Source organism: Salvia splendens, chromosome 14 (assembly GCF_004379255.2).
Source record: "Salvia splendens isolate huo1 chromosome 14, SspV2, whole genome shotgun sequence".
NCBI lineage: Eukaryota > Viridiplantae > Streptophyta > Magnoliopsida > Lamiales > Lamiaceae > Salvia > Salvia splendens.
Genome location: NC_056045.1, coordinates 22818547 through 22836929, shown reverse-complemented (window position 1 = coordinate 22836929; position 18383 = coordinate 22818547). Strand labels below are relative to the sequence as shown.

The 18383-nt window shown below is 34.7% G+C and overlaps 1 protein-coding gene across 1 annotated transcript; it reads right to left on the bottom strand.

Annotated features, from left to right (window-relative positions):
* Positions 1-11146: 11146 nt before the first annotated feature.
* On the bottom strand, positions 11147-16966 carry LOC121764364 (stress-response A/B barrel domain-containing protein UP3-like). The gene is made up of 2 exons (XM_042160399.1): positions 16859-16966; positions 11147-11870 (listed from the first exon to the last, which is right to left on the bottom strand). The coding sequence occupies exons 1-2, from the start codon at positions 16964-16966 to the stop codon at positions 11358-11360; spliced, it is 621 nt and encodes a 206-aa protein (XP_042016333.1). The 3' UTR covers positions 11147-11357.
* Between the last annotated feature and the right edge of the window lie 1417 nt (positions 16967-18383).

Genomic DNA, 18383 nt, shown 5'->3' with positions numbered 1-18383 from the left:
GCATTGGATAAAGCAGGGGAAGAAGCCGAGTGGCTCAGAAATTTCCTAGAATGTATTCCATGTTGGAAGAAGCCAGTGCCCGCAGTATTGATACACTGTGATAGCAAAGCAGCTATAGGTAGAGCACAAAGTGGCTTTTATAATGGCAAGTCTCGACATATTCGTCGGCGACATAATACCGTAAGGCAGTTGATCACAAGTGGCATTATCTCAGTTGACTATGTAAAGTCAGTGGATAACTTAGCGGATCCGTTAACAAAAGGTTTAAATCGTGATCAAATGCATAAATTGCTAAAAGGAATGGGACTGAAAACCACATCTTAAGAGATGAGTATAGTGGTAACCCAACCATACGATTGGAGATCCCATGGGATTGGTTCAATGGGAAAACGAAGCTATACAAATCTAGCTGTAACACTCAGAAGATTTTAATCTTCACCCATTCTTTAGAAAGCATTGAGTGTTGTAACCTGCACGTGGTAAGAGGTTAAGTCTTTTGACTTTTAATGATTCTTGAAATCTCAAGGAGATGCAGTATGGCAGGATACTCATGAAAGAATCACCTATGTAAGTGAGAAGTGGGGCCGCTTCGTGTGTGTGAGTCACTTATGAATTCCAAAGAGGTGTTCCACGGCCGAAACGGACACAAACGTGAGAACTGATGGAGTTGAGACAATATTGTGTTGATGCTATTGACTAGGCATACACCAAGGAGGAATAGTTCAAGGCATCGCGTCCACTAGCCCGCCGGTATGTCCGATAGTGTTGACTATGGAAGGTTCAAAACCATAAGTTATCTCTCCAAATACAGTATCGTTTCTTGAGAACTGAACAAAAGAGTCTGCATACATGCATTTGTGTCTGGTGTTGGTTTGAGCTTGCAGCGCTCTAACCAATGTGGGGGATTGTAGGAAAAACTTGTGGTTTTTTGAAAGGGCTAGGCCTTTGGCCTTTCATCTTAAGGTATCCTCCATTTACTTTATGAGGTGCCTTGATGGTGAGACTTTTCACTTGGTCTTTCCTCACCTATAAATAGATGGGATTTAGGAGAAGAGAACACACCAACAAAAAGCATTCTCTCTTCTCTCTAGCTCAAGCATTCTAGTGTGCATCTTAGGAGCATTGCATTGCTCGGTTCTAGCCTCCAATTCAAGTTCGCCGGAGCCTACGAGTTTGAGGTGCTTCAACTCGATAGGAGGAAAGTCGTTTCATCTTTGGGGACATTACGCCAATCCGTGAGCACTAGCCGGGGCGTATTTCGTCTTGCGGAGAGAGAGTCACCTCGACTCGACTTGAAGAAGACTATAGTTTGCATCTTGGTCCTTTTATTGTATTTACTTTGTTTCATTTGCCTTCCAGTTTTTGTGTTCTTTGTAATAGCAAGGGTTGCCCGTGTAAAGGCTGCAATATTTCCAACATTTAAAGTTCAAATTCCAATTCTACATACTCAATTCCATGATATCGAACAAAGCATAGTATCTATACAAAAACCTTCCCTGTAGTTAATCAATACCATTGGAGGTATTCGACAAAATAACTCCTCAAATCCAAATATAGAATGGCATGTGATATCTTTTTTACTTGATTAAATAATTGCCTAATGGAAATTGGCATGGATATAGGAATGAGATTAGTCAAGATAGATATTATATGAGCGCCTACTCTTGACAATTTATCCTTAACTCTTTTCAGATTTATCTCACACAAACTCACAATAACACATATCGGGTGACTCTATATTAGAGTAGTGATATAGAGAAATCACTACTTAAATACATAACTAGATAAGACGAATTTAGTTTAATATAAAAGCGATTTAGTTTACTATAGATTGATTTAGTTCACTACACGAAGGAGTGAACCAAAACGCCATTACAGTAAACTAAATCATTCATGAAGTAAATACTTCACTGTAATGGTTTTTTCGTTCAATTCTTGTTTTCAAATTCATATTGTGAACTAAAACGCCCATATAATGAACTAGATCGTTTTGATCTAATGACCGAGATTTGTTCTCTAGTTATGCATTTAATATTAGTTATACTTTGACCATCTCCCCTCCACATTAAACTCATATCCAGTTATATTGTATTGGCATATTGCTTTAGGGTGTGCATTTGAAAAACCGTACATGTTTTAACATTTTGCATGCGTGATTTTTATTTAAATTTTTTAATATATGACTTGAAAATATAAATTACTAGTAATATATTATTAGGGTAGCGTCAATAGTTTGTGTTGATATTTTTTATTACTATTATTTTGTCATTTGTTAATATTTTCTAACGATTCAAATTAAAATTTAGAGTTTTTATAATATTTAGAGTTTGCATTTTATTAGATCACTATATTATTATGTCTAATCAGAATATTTAATACTACTAATATATGCCCATATGAAATATAAAGTCGATAGAGCAATTTTAGCATTTGGACCTTAGATTGTATTGATGGATTGACGACCTACCCAAATGAGTCAACTTCTCATTTATTCTGCAACAAAATATTGGAAACATGTCGAAATATCAGAAAGTGCAAGATAATAAAAGTGATTTGTTTTATTTCGTAATACCTCAATAAAATTTACTTTTCGAATTTCAAATTTTGATTACATTAAATAAAATTATTAAAAAAAATAAAGAAATGGAATAAGATAAAATAACTGAGGCCCATGGATATTTATAAGGGGATGAATGGTAGATTATGAGTGTTGTTTCTTAAATAAAAAAAGATAAAATTTGAGTGAAACTCATAAGTAGTGTAGTAGAAGAATGAATTTAAGAATGAGTTATGGATGTCCAATGAAATCAAATTTTAAAGTTATAAAAGACACGGCCATGGAATATTTTGATTAAGAGAGAAGCAAAGCTGGGTATGTTTTCATTAGTTTTCATTGGTTCTTGTATCCTAATCTCTCTCCGTCTCTAAATAAAATATAAGAACATTTTGTTGGATACCAGTTTTAATATAGTATTCCTTTTATCCGTAAAATATAAAAATATTTAGGCTGGCACGAGAATTAATGCCTAAATGATAAAGTAAAAAAGATGAGGAGAAATGTTCTCTAATTAAAATAATTAAAATAGTGTTAGTACATAGTAAGACCCATATTATTAGTATTTTAATGGTAGGCACTAGTGGTATAGGTTAGGAGTGCTAATTCGACCGGTTTCAGTTAGAACCGGACCGGTTAACCGGTTACAAAATTTTCTAAATTCAAGAACCGGAATCGGAACCAACCGGTTCCGGTTTGGAACTGATCAGTTAAGAACCGGCTGGTTCCGGCTTGGAACCCAAGAACCGTTTTGTCATCTAATTCTAATTCAAAATATTACTCGAATAAAATTTTAAATAATTCTATACCCTAAAAAATTAATAATCTAACATCTAAAATATAAAAATTCATGAACTTAATACCTAAAAGTATGAATAAATAATTTTATACCCTAAAAAATTAATAATCCAACATCTAAAAATATAAAAATTCATGAACTTAATACCTAAAAGTACGAATAAATATTAGTCAAATAGTAAAAATTAACAAAACAATAATATTTATCATCCAATAACTAAAAATGTAAACAATTAAATACCTAAACAAGTCCAACATCTAAAAATATTCAATAAGTCAATTTTTTAAAATAGGATTAATAAACTTGAATATAGTAATAGGTAGTATTAAGTTATATTAATATGAAAATATAAAATATAAAGTAAAAATTAAATAAAATATTTAATCCGGTTCTATTCAATAATAATAGGTAGTATTAAGTTATATTAATATGAAATTATAAAATATAAAGTAAAAATTAAATAAAAAATTTAATCTGGTTCCTGGTTAGGAACCGGTCGGTACCGGTTAGAACCGGAACCGATTTTATCAAAAATTTGGAACCGGTATCGGAAACAAAACCGATATTCTTGTTCTGGTTCCTCAATTAACCGGTCAGTTTCGATTTCGGTTCCGGTTAACCAAGAACCGGAGAACCGATTAAGCACCCCTAGCTTAGGTTATAAATAAATTAATGTATATGAGTAATGAGTTTGGGAGAATATTCTGTAAATGAAAATGAGATATTTTTATGCGATGGACGAAAAAGGAAAATGTCCTTATTTTTATGGGACGGATGGAGTATTAATTGGTAAATTAAGAGAAATTGTACTTCTGACTATTTGTAATGTAAAATTAAAAGAGAGTAGTGATCGATGATAAAAAAATATTGAGATTTGGATAGTTGAGTTTAATAAATTCATAAATATACTTTCTCTGTCCCAAAAGAGTATGCACTATTTCATTTTTAGAGCACCCGCAACGCATCTCGCGGGTGTCTCTTATCTCGTCCCTCCGAGACGAGACCCGCGCGGGACGCGTTGCAGCGTCCCGTCTCGTCACCATCCCGCCGAGACGCCCGTCCCACCGAGAGGGATGGCGAGCCAGCTCGCCGCGCGTGACACCCACTCGCCGGCCCGCAAGTGGGCTTCGTCACGCTGATGCAATAAATCATTTTTTTTAAAAAAAGTTGAATTTAATAAAAAAATCAAACGGTAATATTACCGTTTTCGACCGTTTTTTTCTTTTTTACTCTATAAATACTCCTATTTCATCCTCATTACACACACAAACACACATCTATTCTTCCCAAATCATCTCCATTTCCTCTCCAGTTTTCATCTAACCTCTCCAATTTTCATCACAAAATGTGCGGCGACGGAAACGAGGGCGGCTCCGGCGGGTTTGACATCAACGCGTTTAGCGACTGGGGGGCATGCACAATGTATTGGGTGGTTCGGGTTCCGATTCGTCGACGCCGGGCACTCAAGGCTTGTCGACGCCGGCGGGGTACCAACCACCTCATTTTGATGTGGATGTATACGCTCGTCCCTCCGCCCTGAGGTATTCGCAGGGATTATCCCAAATTAGGGAGGATTATCTGGATGAACCCACTCCGGAAGGAGGTCAAGGCGGTGGAAGCTCCAGGGCATTCGACGCCGTGGAGGAAGATGCGGAGGGGGCCGAGGAGGATGAAGATGTAGGCCGGCATCCGTACAACCGCAAGGACATGATAGTTGTGTACAACGCCTGGATCAGCGTCTCGTACGATCCCATCGTCGGGAATCAACAAACCTGGAAGTGCTTCTGGGAAAAGGTCACCGAGGCCTACAACGAGATTAAACCGAAGGGGTCCCGCCGCCGCACATTGAAGATGCTCCGCGCTCGCTTTGACCGAATCGACAGATAGGTCAAAAAATTCTGCGGCATCTACAAGACTGAAACGGCTCATTACCAAAGCGGAGCCACGGGAGCCGACATTCTGAGATCGGCTTTGCGAGTGTATTTCGACGACACCGGCAAAGAATTCAAACAAGTCGATATTTGGGAGGTCGTCAAAGAAGAGGCAAGGTGGGCTGGCGATGTCCAGTCCAGCACGGGCTCGACCTCGAAGCGCACGAAGCACACGGCGGGTGGCCAATACTCGTCTAGTGGGGGCGGTTCAGGCAGCGCCGCACAAGAGGTTGCCTTGCAAGAGGTTGAGGGCACGACGGACGATGCAGAGGGGGGTCCTCTCGTGGGTGCCGTCGGCCGCAAGAGACCAAGGCGGCGAAGGCGGCTAGAGGGAGGAGGGGCCGAGGCGAATCAAGCCAGGCGGGCTCCCAAGGGCCGCCCTCCTCCTTAATATTCATGTACTTCACCGCCACGATGGCGGACACTTCCCGCATGACGCATGCCCAATTTCTAGCCCATCATGCCGGCATTGTGTATCTGGCGGGACAACTTGGTATTCCGCCTCCACAGCCTCCGGGGGATGATTCGCCGGCGGAGTAGTTTTTATAATTTCTATAAAATTTTATTTTAAATTATGTCTTTTTTTATTTATTATCCCACGAATTTAATTATGTAATTTTTTTTTAGGATTCTAAGTTGTAATTTTTATTTTATTTAATGAAGTGTGTTTTTATTAATTGAATTTGTTGGAAATAAAAATAAAAAATGAAATTGAATGAATAGTTAAAGGATGAGATGGTTAAGAGACGAATAATGTAACGCTCCAAAAATGTCCCTAGAAGAAATTTGTTATTCTAAATAAGTCATTGAAGAATTAGGGCTTGCGGTGAATGATACAATATCTAAAATAATGATAATTAATAAATATGAATGATAATTTTCATATATCTGTTATATTGTGAGCACCTTGATTTAAAGTGTATATATGACTTAGAATGAATAAAAAAATTATTGTTTGAATTGTAAGTTATCGATATGACATTGTGGCAAGTTATTTCAAAGTTGTAATGAAATTATGTCCTATAGATTTAAGGAAAATGTTTACTTAGTATGTAGAAAGTTCTAGTGAAATCAAGACAAATGTGTCACATAAAATAGTGCCACTTGGCAAATGAAAATATCACATAATAATATAATAGTTGGAGGACACATTTAAATACAAAAAAAAAAAAAACACGATTCTTCCTCAATCTTCATCATCTAAGATCGGCACTTTTCCTCTCTCAACTCCAAGTTTTATTATTTGATTCTAAATTTCCAATAATTGATGATATGATGATAAAACGTGTATATAAGGCAAGAATTATGTTTGGGGGGTGTGGGATCGAGGGGAAGCAGGAACGACAATCCCCTCCTTCATTGGCATTTTTCTTCTTCAATTTAGTGTGTTCGTTGGTAAATCGAGCATGTGATCGGCAGAATATAGCTAAATCAAGGTAGCTAATCTCTTCTATCACATTTTAATAGAGTATAAACTCATAAATTCATGAGTTTATGAACCCTAGTGTTTTTCCTTTCATAGTTTGAGATTTAAGGATGATTTATTTCTAATTTTGTTAGTGAAGATGTGACTATATGATAGTATGGAGCACGTTTTGATCATTAATTTGAAAGCTTGAACTCTACTATGTTATGGTAAGTATACCATAACATGAATACCTTGGGTTCTTAGAATTCTTTTCATGTAAAATGAGTTTAGATATATGATTTATATGATTAAACATGAATTGTAATAAATCATGATTTAAATGATTGGAAAATGATTATTTCCTCTGTTTTTCAGCCACTTGATTCGAATTTTATAGCATGTTCAAAAGAGTCTAAAGTTTGATTTAATAATTTTCCAAATAACTTTGATAAGTCTTGCCGGTCCCTGAGTTATGTGGAGAATTCTGGAGTCCGCTTACTCTTTGTATAAAATGTTATAACAATATAACTATAAGTTGCCATACTTTTTTAAGTGCTCTGTTTTTGTATGTCTCTTTTGAGCTATTCTGAATAATTAAACTAGACGTAAACTTGAGTAGGAAATCTCTGATTTCTCTATTTAGTGTCTAGATACCCTCTGAACTTTAGAATTAAATTTATAAGTAATTTTAGTTTTTATAATAAATTGATTTAGAAAACACTGCCATGATTTGTCTGATTTTGTTAGTACATGCAAAATAGTGATATCTCTTAAAGCATTAATGTTTTTTTTTTAATGAATCTTGTGTTGGCTTGTAACTAGACTTCCTTGGGTATTTGAAAAGGTTATGCATAAAGCTTTTAATAGCCCAGTTCTAAAGAAAAGTTCAAATATGCAATAGTGTTGGTAAAATGTAACTCATTAAAAGAAAAAGGAAAGCTTTTGTTTAAGTGTTACTGATATCAAACGGTGACACTATTTATTCGTTGGACTTACGAAACGAGTAAGGGGTGTTACAGATAAAAGATTGAGGGTTGCAGGTTTTGTCTCTTAGTTAAGAGATGGAGTGAAAAGTACAGTAGGGCCCATGAATAGTTAAAAGATGAGACGGTTAAAAGACGGATAAGAGACAACGTTGCGGATGGTCTTAGTCCGTCTAATAAGAGCATGTACTTTCTAATTTTAGAAAATTTTTTCCCTTTAATGAGGTGAGACTCCTTTTTCAATAAGAATATTTGAATTACTTTTTCTTTCTATCTCTATTGTACTTTACCAATTATGTATTAAACTCGTGTCCAATCAAAAGTACATACTTTTAGGGAACAAAGGGAATATGTATATTGCAACTCAAATTTCGTTTATGCATAATTTAAATTATATAGATCAGGTGGCTTAGCTTTAAAAGTGACATAAAATCGAAATATTGCTTATAATGGTAATTTTTATGCATAATTTAATTAAATTTTTTAAAATAGAATGCATTTTTTATTTATGTATGAATTCTTTCTTTGTAACAGAGAATCCAACAATAGTGTAATCATTATGAGTGTTCGGGTTATTTTATTTCAAAACTTATTTAATTTAATCTAATTAACAAATTAAAATTAGTGCGAATAAAATAAAATTAATTGTGCAGCGCATTGCTGTGATAGAAAAATTAAAATTAATCAATATCCATGTAATACGAAATTAATCCGGGAACCTCTTCATATCTGCGGCAAGTGGAAAAGCAAGTGAGTAAGGGCGGCGGTTGTAAGGAAGATCGGAGGTGGCGGGGGTTATGTCTCTCTAGACTTCTACCATGGTTTTGGGGTGGCACCAGGAAGAAGAAGATGTCCATATTTGACGCACTATGTTTCAATATTTGGAGTATGTATTTATAGTATTTAACGTCAATTTTTTCGATGGATAGTCAATTTATTTTCATATATCTTTTCACTTTTATCACTATGTATGTAACAAAAATAATACTCTCTCCGTTCGCCATTAGAAGTCCTATTTGAGTTCATCACGAGTTTTAAGAAATGTTGGGTGAGAAAAGATAGTGGAATGTTTGACTCATTATTAGTTTTATAATAGAATGTGAGTGGAATGAGTTAGTGTAAAGTGAAGTTAAACTACCATTTATAGTAAAAGTGAACCGAGACTCCTAATGGCGACTCTAATGACCAACGGAGGAGTACTTGTATAACACACTAACATTGTTTGTGATAATAAAACTGATATTAAATTAAAGACTAAAGTCTATTTTTGGTCCCTTACATTTGTCCTAAAAAACTTTTTGCTCCCTTACATTAAGTTTGTGACATTTTAGTCCCAAACAATATGTTTTGGTCCAAAGTTAACATTTTCCATTAAAACTAACGGTCAAACGTGTTTGACAATTAATAATTTAATTATAAACTAATTAACATTAATTCAATATTAAAATTTGTTAAAATATTTTTAATTTAAAATAAAAATTAATAAATTAAAAATAAATTTACTTAAAATAAAAAATAAACTTAATTATAATCTAATTAGCTTAATTAATTAGTATTCTAAATTTACTTAAAATAAAAAATTAACTTAATTATAATCTAATAACATTTAACAAGACTTCACCCAAACATAACATGGAATATTGGTTAATTTTCGGGATGGTTAAAAAAAAAGTATTGTCTCGTAAATGTTATTTTTATTTTTAAAGGCCCGTAAATGTTACTTTCGTTAAAGTAAAAGTAGTACTATTTTTTACATTTAATTTAGAATAACAATTAATTAAGTTAATTAGATTATAATTAAGTCATTAATTTGGTCAAACACGTGTGACCGTTAATTTTAACGGAAAATGTTAACTTTGGACCAAAACATATTGTTTGAGACCAAAAGGTCACAAATTTAATATAAGGGTACGAAAAGATTTTAAGAGCAAATGTAGGGGACCAAAAATGGTTTTTAGTCTAAACTAAAACATGCATATCAATCATAGAAAGTTTAGAATTTAATAAAAATAAATTATTATACATTAGTATTTACATAGACATAAAAAATGAGTTTATGCAGGAGTAATCGATTATATATCAATATGATAATCTAAGTGTATATTAGGGTATATACTTATTATATTTAAAATGTTAATTTAGTTAACTAATTATTCATTTTTTAATTTCCGTGTCCGAAAGAAAAATGTGAGGACCAATGGATGAAAGGTTTAATTATTGAGTGGTGCTAAATGGTCATATTATGACAGACCATAAACATATTTTCTATTAAAAAATTGAGCCATTACAATCAAATTTAATGCACTTTAAAAGTGTAAAAGTTTATTCTACCCTTGCCTTAACACTTCCACCAATATTTACCTTTAACTTCTTATAACGCTTTATACTCATTTTCTCAAATTTTTATTTATAATAGTAAAAATTAACAATATCAAATAAATGTAATATAACATAATAGCATTTAAATTCTTTTTACTGTACAGGTCTAAAGTATAGTGTCACGATTTGCACTAATAGTTAAATAATAAGTACTCGTAATAGTTAAATAATAAGTACTCGTAATACTAATAACTAATAGTATATGATAAATGAATACTATAAATTTAGTGATAGAAAGTAGTATAACATTTGAACTTAAAGATAATTTAAAAAATAATGTTATTATAATAAAATAAACGACAATAGCAAAAACATTAATATAAAATTAATAATAATAGTAATATAATTACTATATCACATTAAATTGTTTAATATTATACTATTAATTTTCAAATTTCGTATGATTAGTACACTGTCATGTTATCAATTAATTTTAAAAATAAAAAATAATTTTATAGAATATACAATAATTATTAATTTGTGTACTAAGTATATATAGGGTCCTGTTAGTTTGAGATTTTTGGGCCTAGTTGAGAACTAAGATGCATTTTCAGTCATTCATTCACAATTTTCGCGCGATGTCAACTACGGAGACATTATATCAACTAGGGGCATAATTGTAATTTTCGCACGATGTCAACTACAGAGACATTATGTCAACTACGATGTCAACAACAAACGTTATTTATGTCAACTATTATGTCAACAGAGACATATCATGTAGTTGACATTATATATGTGTAGTTTACATGAATTATATATGTAGTTGACATGGATTGTACACATAGTTGACATTATATGTGTAGTTGACATGAATTGTATATGTAGTTGACATTAAATGTGTGTAGTTGACATAGATTATATATGTAGTTGACATTATATGTGCGTAGTTGACATTAAAAAAGGGAGATAACTAAATATTAAATCTAACTCTTAGCAACTAATTCCCAACTGAGAATATCACCAAACACCTAGAGTGCATTATAATTAAACTTGATTCCCCAATCCAGCTCACATCCAACACAATTTCAACAATTTTTTCAATCAATAAATGACAAAATCGACGATAATCAAATGTTCAACAAGCATGAGTAAATCATAAAAACACAACTCAATTTCAAATATCAGCAAATTTGATTTGATCCAAAAATTCAACATTTTTCCAATCACTAAATGATAAATCATATGCTCATCAACTACCGATTGCAACTAGAAAATCATAAAAACACAATCTAATTTCAGAAATTAGCTAAATGGATCTGATTTGAGAGCTGCTGATACAGATAAACAGTGAACCTAGCCTCTAAACATGATCCAAAATTTTAGCATTCGATTCAAGGTCCTTCACCACCCCAATCGACGCAATCGAGAAACCCTTGCTCCTCCCCGGCGAGAAATTCTCCCCAACCGTAAGCTGCTCAATCGAATCGAATTTCTCCTTCATCCCCCTCGCAATCCCCAAAATCTCACCCTTCCCTGCCTCCTCCTCCTCCTTCAGCTTCATCACCGTCAGCCGCAGCGACGACCCCGGAGGGACCGCCACCGGACCGGAGAAGCCTTCGGCCACCCAATTGACGGCCATGACGTCGTCAACGACTGGCTTGTCGTAATTATTGACGACGCTGACGTGAGCGGGGTCATCGGTGTAGGACGCCAGATCCGATTTGGACCTGTAGCGGGAGTGGAGGAGGTGAGTGAAGGTGAGGGAGGCGGATCGGCAGGGGGCGACAGGGCCGGCGGAGATGTGGAGGCGATGGTGGCGGAGGAGGGGAGGGAGCGGAGAGGGGCTTGCCGAGGCAGAGATCAGCCGGTCTGCCTTTTCATAATTAAAACATCAAATTATCATTCTGCAATTTTATAATTAATAAATCTAAAAATATTTTTTCTATGTGGCAAATTCTAGACCACTCATTTAATAATAATGAGTGACGGTTAATGGATCCCAATTCTCAATTAGGCTAAAAATCTCAATTGATCACAACCCTCTATATATATATATATATATATAGTTACATTATTCACAAATCCAGTAGAGACCAAATTAGGGTCCTCCATTTTCTTAATCTTATGGTTAGGATTTACAATTAATTTAATATTTTATTCAATAAAAACTTTTATATTTTATTTTTATTTTTTAAATTTTGTTTTAATTTTTTTATTCAATAAAAACTTGCCGGAGTAAATAATGAACTATATTCACTAAATGAACATATCTTATGAAGTAATTTTGACATGTTATTGAAATACATTAATGATATAATAAATTTTTGTGTTAAACGTTAAGCGGTAGTAATGAACTATATTAAGTAAATAATGAACCAAATGAACGTTAGTAATGAAGTAAATATGACATTTTATTGAAATACAATGTTAACTGTGTTAAACGTCAAGCAGTAGTAATGAACTTATTACTTCATCCAATCATGGTATTACTTGATTCCATTAGTTTATTCACTAAATAATGAACTAAATGAACATATGTTATGAAGTAATTTTTTGCATTCATTACATACCGAATTTACTTCAACTGAAAGATAATTATGTCATAACACATTATGAAGTAATAAACTAATGGAATGAAGTAATAGCATGACTGAATAAAGTAATAAACTAATGGAATGAATTAATAGCATGACTGAATGAAGTAATAAACTAATGGAATGAAGTAATAAACTAATGAAATGAAGTAATAGCATGACTGAATGAAGTAATAAGTTCATTACTACTGCTTGACGCTTAACACAGTTAACATTGTATTTCAATAAAATGTCATATTTACTTCATTACTAACGTTCATTAGGTTCATTATTTACTGAATATAGTTCATTACTACCGCTTAACGTTTAACACAAAAAATTGTTGTATCATTAATGTATTTCAATAACATGTCAAAATTATTTCATAACATACGTTTATTTAGTTCATTGTTTAGTGAATATAGTTTATTATTTACTCCGGCAAATTTTTATTGAGAGTTAATTTTTTTAAAAAAAAAATTAAATTTTTTTAAAAATAAATAATAAAAGAAAAAAGTTTTATTGAATAAAATATTAAATTAATTGTAAATTAATCGTAACCACAAGATTAAGAAAATGGATTGCCCTAATTTGGTTTTTAGTTCGATCTTTAAGACTAGATTTGTGAATAATATGACTCTCTATATATATAATGGAAAATAATACACATTCCGTTTCATAAGAGCTTGCACTTTTGATCGGTCAAAAATCTAATGCACAACATGTAAAGTGAGAGATATATAAAAAGAAAAAAGTAAATACAGTTTTGTTAGTAGATAATGAATCTCACCTTATTAGAGATAAAAGAGTATATAAAATTCAAGAGTGCATACTCTTGTGGGGCGAACTAAAAGAGTATCTAATCATTTATTTTTCCCAATTGATCTAATGAAACCCCAACTAATTAATTTGAATCAATCAACTTTATTTCTAATTGATTTTTCAATTAAGTTAAACCGATAAATCTAAGCTTAGATCAACCATTCCATATCTCCAATTAATTGATAAAATCTTCAAAATTTTTCCCCACTAATGGCCTAATCTAGCAAGCTATAGTACTACTATTAGATTATCAGTTTATAAAACTTCATAATAATACAATATGTAAAACAATGATAGTTCATAGTATTAATTATAATTGACGATATATGGTATAGTATATGCAACATTAATAATTCATAATATTATTAATCCATAATAATAACTTTATACGACACTAATACAAGAGTATATAATATACTACACCATATTTTAGTATATTGATTAATAAGAATTCATAATAATAACTTTATACACCAAATATATTAATGTGTATAACAAACTATATGCTATGTAAATTTACAATTAAATATATTAAGTAATGACATTGTGCTACGCGATATCGAACTATAGTCGTTGTTAATATGAACTCGTGATACTATATAGCAGTCGGTAATTTTGACGATCATAACATTAAATCATGTTAGAAATTTCTATTACTCATTTGGTTTAGTATACTTATTTATTTACTAATTATTTTTATTGTTATTTTTTAGAATCGCAATTAATAATATTCATATTGTTAGACATTTTGGAGTGTTACTGTTAATGTTACTCTCTCTATTCCTTCATAACCGAGACACTTCTTTTTTGGCACAAAACTTAAGACATAGATATTTAATGTGTTAAGGATATGTAATAAAGTAAAAAAAAAGATAAAGTAAATAAAATAAAGAGTAAAGGAAGAGAGAGAAAAATTAAGAATAAAAAAATGCGTTTAAATTTTTTGACTTTTTAGTAATTTGTTTTGTATTGTGTTAATTAAAATTGTATTATCTCCGTGCACTAAACTGTATTATATGACACGAGTTTTAATGTGTAATTGGTAAAGTAACAGAGATGGAAAAAAAGTACTAAGAGCATCCGCAATGGCGCCCGTCCCGGCGGACGTCCGACCGGCGTTGATAAGGCCTATTTCATGCATCGGTTTAGGGGTAAAATGTATGCTACTTGATCAGTTTATCGCGTAAAGCGAGTGTTAATTGTGCAGGAATGCCGCTTGACCAAGGGCAACAGGGCCAAACTGATCAAGCTGGTACAGAAGGCGAAAAAGGCCAAAAATCGGGTGGGTTGATCAAGGGAGTAATCAAGCAGTTAGCCGGGGGACCACTTTCCAGTTTTAGCTGCTTAAGTTCAATTCTTCGTTGTTTCGTAGTTAAAGAATCGATCTTTTGTATTCCGCATGATTACAGTTCTGTTTTGAGCATTGAGTATAAAAATCGGAGTTATTTTGTTTTCGTCATCTTGATTACTGTTCCAATCTAGTTCGACTTTAAAGTCTCTGATCCAGTGTTTAATCATGATGAATGGCAAAGTGTTTTGTGCTTTCGTAGCAAGCCTAGGTAGTTAAGTCCTTTTCCAGCATGATGAGTTACTTGATCCAGTAGTTAGTTTACATTCCGCCTAGCGTAACTGATGAGTCTCGTTCTCAGTCTTGGTTACTGGTCAGTATAAGGTGCTTTATTGGATAATATCTGCAAAATAGTTGTTAAAGTGTGCAGGTTGAAGTACTAAATCAGGAGGAAAGGTTCAGAAGGAATTCGAGTGAAAAAGCTGCAAAAAGTGTGCAAACTGGTTAGTACTAAATCAGGAGGAAAGGTTCAGATGGATGCTACAGAACTAGACACGAGAAAGAAGGACTTGCTTGGAATAATCACCTATCTAAAGAAGGGCAAAATTGTCAATCAACATGAAGAGAAAGCCCTAGAAATTAGGGCAAGCCACCCTATAAATATGAGCTGAACATAAAGAAAAGGGTAGAATTCTGACACCACTTCACTTAGGACTTATCATCACTACTACATCACTTTTGAGGAGAATAGCTCCACTAGCTCTTAGTTCCATCTAAATCCAGCAGTCTGACTTGAAGATTCCGGCCACCTGCCGGTGAGGAGTATCATGCCTGATTCATTCCAGCCTCCGTAGTTCCAGAAATTCCTCCAGTTTCAGTTTCCGATGAGCTAAACAATCTTTTACTTGCTTTGTTTTTAAGATTTCTTAGTTTAAGTACTTGTTTTTGCTTGCCTTTGACTTGGATTCCAGTAGCTACTTAGTTGGAACATCTTTTGGGAGATAATCTTGAATGTAATGAAGTTTATTGTGGTTTTATTTTGTGTTTCAGCTTGCTTATTAATTCTTTCTGCCTAGTAACTAGATCTGGTAGTTTTACGTTGATTTCTGTTGTTTAAGTGCTTGAATCTGCTTTGCTTAGTTAGATCTAGGTTTTCTTGGAGTGTTTACAAGTTTTAATTAGGTTAAGTTCCTCAAAAAATGCATGGAATTCGTTTCTGCTTGTTTCTGTCACCCTGTCCCGCTGACCAGTTTGCGTAATCTCAGTTTTCTTAGCTTTCGTTCTTGATTTCAAGTTAAATATTGCATTCACGAATTTTCAAGCTTGAGCATTCATCAATGTAGTTTGTCAGATTTTGTTAGTTTAGCTTGGTGAAGAAGAAAATGTCACAATCAAAGAATGAGACCACTTGTGTTGCTTTTGTTGCTTTATGCTTTTGTACTTGCACTTTTTCTGCTTTTCTGCACACCCAGCAGACAGTCTGCCAGCATGTCCTTTGATTCCCTTTACCTTTTGTCTAGCCATTTTTAGTAAGTTTCGTCCAGTAGCTTCTCACATGCACACTCGTACCCTAATTTACACACGCACTTTAATTTCTTTTAGCACGCAGCATTTAGAGCCCACCCTGACCTACCGGTCAGGAGGGGTATAGGTTCCATTTCATTTTCCGACTAGGTAAAACTCAACCCCAAAAAAGCGTGGTAGCTAACCAACCGCTCCCAGAATGTCATCGCAAGTGTATCTCGCCTACATCCATCTCTATAGGATTCGACCCTTACTCCACTATACTAGCCAGTAGAAGTGGGTTGAGGTATTTTTTTGTTGATAGGGAAGATAGACACAGATCCAAAGACGCAGCTAGGTCTAGGTACCCTCCTGGCCAGTTGACACGCACACAGAGAGTCATAGTCTCATCTTCTCCCTCTATCAAATGGCGCCGTTGCCGGGGATGGATGGCGTTTTTGCATACATTTGTTGCATGACACTTTGGTGTACATATAGTTAATTGTTTTTCTTTTCTTTTGTTTCTTAGTTTATGAGGAGTTTTGTTAAGAATTTTGGTGTGAATATTGTAGATAAACTTTTCTTTATTTTTTATGTTCCGCAGTTAAATGAAACTGAGTCCAACTGGCCAAGGGAAGAGGGGGTAAATCCAGTCACCACTCATTCAGAATTAACCACTGCCTTGCCTATTGACTTGGATGCGAGCGGTGAGGAGGATCGCAGCACAGCCATCAAGAGTGAACCGGAATCAATATCCGCAACTGAAGAGGAGAAAGCCAACATGGCTGACCAGGAAAATGATCCCGAGATAAGCTCGTTGTACGCTCACTTGGATGGCGAACCACCGCAAGGAATCGTCACGACCCTAGGACAAGAAGCAATCTACGTGGAGCCCCACATTATGGCCATCTTGCCTGTGTTCTTGGGAAGGAGTTGTGACAGCCCATACGAGTTCTTGCATGAATTTTGCAAAATCTGCAAGGCTCTAAAGCGGCCAGCGGGGTCGAGCGAAGACGACTACAGACTGAAGGCCCTTCCCTTTGCCCTTAAAGGGGAGGCGAATACTTGGTTCAAGAGGCTGCCGCCAAATTGTATCAGAACCTGGTCTGACTTCAAGATGATGTTCTTGGATCAGTTCTTCCCAGCGGCCAGGACAAGTGCACTAAGAGATAAAATCCGAGGAGTTGCACAAGGTTATGATGAGACCCTGAGTCAGTACTGGTCAAGATACATGGTTCTGTTGGACGCATGCCCAAACCACCACATGTTGGAAGTAGAAATTTACTCGATTTTCTATGAGAGGATGAATGCGGAGAGCAAGGACTTAGTGAACTCATCAAATGGAGGAAGTTTTTCCAAACTACGAGTTAGTGAGGCCAAGAGAATCATGGAAAGACTTCTCTACGCGAAAAGAGCCTATGACAATCCACGTACTCTCTTGTCCAAAAGAGGTATGGCGAATGCTGCTGCAGTAGGAAATAATGATCAATTAGAGAGTCGGATTGACAAGCTCGAGAGGGCACTTTTGTCAGCAATTGAGAAGAGTAAACCGCAAGTTCCTCCAATTAATGCCACCATGGTAACTGCCCAAGAGGATCACTATCTTAATAATACTGGGCTTTGGAATTCAAATAGGAACTGGAATCCTGAAAAGCAGGAGGACACGCCTTGGAGAGAACACCTGGACTTTAGATGGGGAGAGGGAAACTCTAACCAGCCCAACCCACCTCAGAATGCATACGATGGACCCCAAGATTCATAGCCGAACTGGTCAGGAAGAAACCAGCATAATCCGCACCCACCAAATCCATATCAAAATACCACATGTGTGCCACAATATCAGATGGGAAACCAGAATTACCAATCCCACTCACCCCAACATTGCCAAAATCACCCTTACCCTAACCCTAACCAGCATCACCACCCCAACCAGTTCAGTCAGTACCCTTCACACCAAAATCAGCCAAACTACCCTTACAAACAAAACCATCCCATCTACCAGTCGCATCCCAATGGCCAGTATAACTCCCATCACCAGCAAAATCCCTACCTACACCACCTGAATCCCAATCACAGTTAACCCCACAACTCTAACCAATTCGGCCAGTACCCCTCTCGTTAAAATCAGCCAAACTATACCTACCACCCATACCTTAACACCCAGTATAATCCCCACCATCAGCAAAACCCTAACCATTTC